A 5314-nucleotide genomic window follows, 5' to 3' on the forward strand; every position below is an offset into this window, starting at 1 on the left:
AGTCATGGAAATAAAGAAAGCGCATTGAATGAGAAGGTGTGTACAAACCTTTGGCCTGTAGTGTATATGTGCTGTCTCGTCAGATACTGTTATATTTATGAAATACAGTGTTGAAAGACACGTATTAGCCATAATATATGTCAACAACAACCTGCTCTGATGAGAAGATGCACATAATATGAACATGCCAAATGTGAAAATATGTGACAATAATTATGTATAATAAAGACATAAGCTGTGTGAAGCCTGTAATTAGCAGAATGAAGTCTGTAATGTCAGTAATGAGTCATGCTGTCATTGTATGGCTCATCTTTCACTCTTGATAACACTAATTGTGAGTGCTTATTCTGGGTTTTTACTTGTGTGACCCCACTCAGTATTTAAAATGAAATATCCACTGTTCTGTTTGGAAAGAATTTGTACATTTCTATTTTATTTAATTCCTTATTGAGATTTAGATGCCATTTTTCCCATCACATGTTTCTTTGTGTTTAATTCAGGCTTTAGCAGAATTATATAACATTTAGGTGTAAAAATGCAAAACAGTAACCCAAAGCTTGAGGCCAGAATAGCAAATATCTCCACAGCTACAGTGAATTTTCCTGGAGAGCTGACATAAGCTGGAATAAAGGTGATCCAAACTGCACAGAATATGAGCATGCTGAATGTGATGAATTTGGCTTCATTAAAGTTATCAGGCAACTTCCGTGCTAGAAAAGCCAAAATAAAACACAAAAGAGCCAGAAGTCCAATATAACCCAGAACAGCCCAGAAACCTACAGCAGAACCTAAACCACATTCCAAGATGATCTTTTCTTTGTAATAGTTCATGTTCTTATAGGGGAAAGGAGGGGAAATTGTTAACCAAAGCACACAAATGATGACCTGTATGAGAGTAAAGGCAAGAACACTGAGTCTCTGCTGTGGAGGCCCAAACCATTTCATGACATTACTGCCTGGAAGTGTAGCCCTGAAGGCCATTAACACCACTATTGTTTTCCCCAGAACACAGGAGATGCAGAGCACGAAGGTGATCCCAAACGCTGTGTGGCGCAGCATACAGGACCACTCAGAGGGTGGTCCAATGAAAGTAAGTGAACAGAGGAAACACAGAGTCAGAGAGAAGAGCAGCAGGAAGCTCAGCTCTGAGTTGTTGGCTCTGACGATGGGGGTGTCTTTGTTTAACAGAAATAGAATGGCCACTAAAATAGTTGATCCTGCTCCAAATAGAGAAAAAAACACAAGTACTATCCCCATAACCTCTGTCATTAAAAGAAATTCTACAACCTTTAACACACATTTGTCTCTCTCAGCATTAGACCAGTATTCTCCTGGACACTGCTCACATTTATTTGAATCTGCAAAACAGTTAAGATTGTTATATAATTAGCAATGAATATGACTATGGTCTTATGTTATTTATTGAAGCCATTCTTCAGAAACTGTATCCTGAAAAGCAAGAGCAGAATGCAAAATGTACAACTAACAATTTCTTTTTGGAACTTCATAAGCCTAAAATTACCTGTTATATTACTGATCTCTCCCTCTGCACATGGTATACAGTCATAGCAGCAGACAGGCCTTCCCTTCTGTACAGCCTTCCTGGTGCCTGGAGGACAGCTCTCACTGCACACAGACCTTGGCTTCTAGTGTGAGCAATGTTATGACTGTAGTCAGTACTATTCATGTCAAATGAGGAAATAACAACAGAACAAATCCTCTACAATAATTTCTGTATGTCTATATTATTTCAGAATTGTAATTGTAAAATATAATTTGCCAACAGTATCTGTACCTCAGCTTTTCCTCCGCCCCACACTATGTTGTTGGTAGTTATGACAATCTGCTGTCCTGGAGGCATTGAGGCATCGTAGTAGCCCACTTGTTTAAATTGCACTTCTCCATTGTCCCTCTGCTGCCAATTCACCACATCGTACTTCGCAGCTGTTGCTCCAGTGTTGTCAAACCACACCTGCTCTCCTGATTTAGTGGTAAAATTGACCTTTTTCAGGGCCTCATCAACCTTGGGAGGTAAAGAAGATAACAGTGGTATCTATATGACCACAGAGTCAGTTACAGACTGGGCTGTTTTAGCTTTCTGTTTCTTTATTTTATTAATTCATGCTTTATTTATTTATTTGTGTGTGTGTGTGTGTGTTACCTGCCGTGATTGTATTATCTGGTCCTTCTTACAGCCCTGGCTGTCTGTGCATCTGAACAGGCTGCGTAGAGAATGAGCTACAGCATAAATACCACTGTAGATACCATTAGCGTATCGGAGTTCTGGGATGTCTTCGTTGTAGTTTTGAAATGAAAGAAGGTCCTTATATCTACTGCAGGTGTTTTCCAATTGAGAAATGTTTCCCTCTGTCAGTACGCATGGTATAGCTGTTTCCCAGAATTCTTTAAGTATGTAGTCAGCAAAACCATCTATGTTGGCCTTTCCTACATCCAATCCTAGACTTCCACCCAGCACATCATAACTTGTTGGAGTTATTAGATTAACGGCAGTAATCCATACCTCAACTCCGATAAATTGTAAACCTTTGACATTCTTTAGAATAAGCTGTTCTATTAGAATGTTCATCTCAATGTGGGCAACAAATAAAATGACCACTTTAGCTGTGCCTTTCCTAATAGTGTCAACCACCTTCATGAGTTTGGTAGTCTCAGACCGGTCAAACTTCTCAGAATACTCCACACATATCCCTTCTTCTTTCGCTGCTTCAAGGAAAATGGCCATCCCACTGTTACCATAGTCACTGTCACTATTCACAGCTCCTACCCAGGACCAGCCAAAGTGCTTGACCATTTGTGCCAGTGCTCTGCTCTGGTAGTAGTCACTAGCAATGGTCCTGAAGAAGGAGGGGAACTCTTTCCTGCTACTCAAACACTCACATGTGGCAGCGTGACTTATCTGAGCAGAGGAGGCAGAACATTTAACACAGCTTTAATAGAGTTTCAGTGTACTCTCATTCAAAAGACAATTAATTAAAATACCTTAAATATTTTTTACATATGGTTATAGTTATATTTACAATACCGTGATTACCAAATTCCCAGTTTTTAAGTATCAAAGAGAATCATAGACACAGTACGAACATGTCTAGTTTCACAGCTAAGTTGTTTAAAGTCATCAAGATTATGGCAAGACTGCTCAGTGTCCTCACTGAGTCAGTAGTTGGGATAGTTGATGGATTACAGGTGAGCAAATGGCAGTGCCCTGTTAACTGCTCCAAGTGTTTTGTGTAAATGTGTCAGCTCATCACACTAGCTGAGTCTTACCATTGGGATCTTGAAAGGCCCTGTAGTCCTGGCGAGTACTATACTAGGAGTAGACTCAGACTCCCCTATAATGGCCTGGACTGCTGCTTTTCCAGAGCAAGATCCATCTGCTCTTAGGTCCTGACCATTCATCAGAGCCATCGCTGCCCTCATAGATAAGAATCTTGAGCCACAGTTGTCATAAATTCTATAACCAATAGAGACGTTTGGGAGCAAGAGGCCGCTCCTGTTGATTTCCTCAATGACAAAAATCATGGTCTGAGCGAAGCGTAATTCTCTGAGGTTTAGCCTGCGGACATACATGAAAGAATTACACAACAGTAAAACAGTTGTTTTTTTTTTCCTGAAAACAGTACTGGAGTGTGAATCTTTCCTTTACAACAAACCTATAGCATATTAGAGATTCAGGTTTTTCAGTGAACGACAGTGATGGTGGAATAACAGCGCTGTGTATTGAAAAAGCTCCTCCAATGATCACATCTCCATCCTTGGAAAGCAGAGCATACTCTGGAGTTTCTAGAATTTGGCAAATGAGCTTTTCTCCCTTTGCTATAAGAACAATGGAAACCAAGAGCACATGAAACAGCATCCTGAGATCTCTCTGCTGCTGGCGCTACATGGACCTCCTGCCACTGTACTGCTGATTCTTTATGTAGACATGCAGAGACCTATTCCAGACATCACTGTTCACACGTAGCGAATCAGAGATGGCCTTCATGGACTTCATGACCTCATTAAGGGACAGGATGCTAGCTGTGTAGCATTGTATCAATGATTGTCATCTGGTTTATTTGATATATTATTACTTCATTCTGAGAGATTCCAGCAATGCTGAAATAACTTAATTTCCTTATTACTGCTCTGACAACATACTTCAACAAACTCCCATGGAGTAGATTTGAATATCATAAACAAACTTAAGACACCCAGAAGACATGTTTCAGAACTAGCAAACATACCCACTAGGGGACATTGAGGTATTTAAAACCTTGTTTTATCAGCATGGGTATTTTTTCTGTCTGTTGAAAGCATCAACATGACAGTGCTCTTTAGTCTGAAATGAATCCTTTTTTAATTTTTTTTTTAATCCTTTCTGATTGTGCCACTTTGACAATAATTTTAATATGTTTATAATTAGAGGTTTTCATCCCCACAGGTCACTGAGTTGTTTAGTGTGACTACACTGCACTAGAGTGTCAAGGTGACTTTTTAGGGATTGTTTTAATTTTTTTATTTATAGATTTGTTTTTTTTTATTTTATTTATAGGGCAAAAAAATTAATCATATTGACTTGATAATGACCAGGATCGCTATAATATTCATCGATGAATCCTAGAATTAGAATACCATGAAATTGTTGCAGGAGTATGTGAACAAGGCCACACTAGCATATTACAGGAACCACATGTAATTCAGTGTTGGCTACTGAAAGAATATCCTCTGCTTCCGCCTTGAAAAATTATTTATCAAAAATTTGTGTGGAATGTGTAGAAACGACAGACCTATGAATGAGTGAGACCCTTTCACTTCATCACTGATGCATGGACGTTTGACATTAAAATTATATACTGCTATCTTCAGAAGAATGATCAAGTTCAGAGGAAAGCTCTGTTAGTGTGCACAGCTTCGCCTACTTGTTTAGGAACAAGGTTAAAGAAACAAGTGTGTTCAATGTATTACTACACAAGGGGAAAACACAAGTAGTACAGTCACATTTGACATACTACTACACGGTCATCATTAACACATTTCCATGTTGTGGTGACTGTCACTTGACTGCCATTCCACATGCATACTTGTGTTAGGAACTGGACTAACCCAGTAAAGGTGTTTGTGAGTTGGCCTCAAGACTCTGTTTGAATTAAGTGCTTTTATTTGAAGAAGAAATGGTATTGTACATGAAATATGTAACGTAAAATTGTATATTTGATATTGACTGCTTAAAGAGCTGGGAAAGCTTCACATGTGATGTTTATTAACAAATAAAGAAGTTCAAGCCATAAACCTGGTGAAACAGGCAGAACACACA

The 5314-nt window shown here is 39.0% G+C and overlaps 1 protein-coding gene across 1 annotated transcript; it reads right to left on the reverse strand.

Annotated features, from left to right (window-relative positions):
• Positions 1-444: 444 nt before the first annotated feature.
• Positions 445-3829, reverse strand: LOC143508890 (extracellular calcium-sensing receptor-like). The gene is made up of 6 exons (XM_076997489.1): positions 3672-3829; positions 3286-3574; positions 2162-2917; positions 1796-2023; positions 1523-1646; positions 445-1358 (listed from the first exon to the last, which is right to left on the reverse strand). The coding sequence occupies exons 2-6, from the start codon at positions 3538-3540 to the stop codon at positions 445-447; spliced, it is 2277 nt and encodes a 758-aa protein (XP_076853604.1). The 5' UTR covers positions 3541-3574; positions 3672-3829.
• Positions 3830-5314: the final 1485 nt, after the last annotated feature.

This window comes from Brachyhypopomus gauderio, chromosome 2 (genome assembly GCF_052324685.1).
Source record: "Brachyhypopomus gauderio isolate BG-103 chromosome 2, BGAUD_0.2, whole genome shotgun sequence".
In the NCBI taxonomy this organism is placed as follows: domain Eukaryota; kingdom Metazoa; phylum Chordata; class Actinopteri; order Gymnotiformes; family Hypopomidae; genus Brachyhypopomus; species Brachyhypopomus gauderio.

Bases quoted from the DNA above. Each gene is read 5' to 3' on its own strand.
- LOC143508890 (XM_076997489.1), bottom strand. From the start codon at position 3,540: ATGATTTTTGTCATTGAGGAAATCAACAGGAGCGGCCTCTTGCTCCCA. The intron at 1,647-1,795 runs GTACAGATACTG...TGCTCACACTAG, and splicing joins GGGGCGGAGGAAAAGCTGAG to AAGCCAAGGTCTGTGTGCAG. The intron at 1,359-1,522 runs GTAATTTTAGGC...ACTGTTTTGCAG, and splicing joins AGAGATCAGTAATATAACAG to ATTCAAATAAATGTGAGCAG.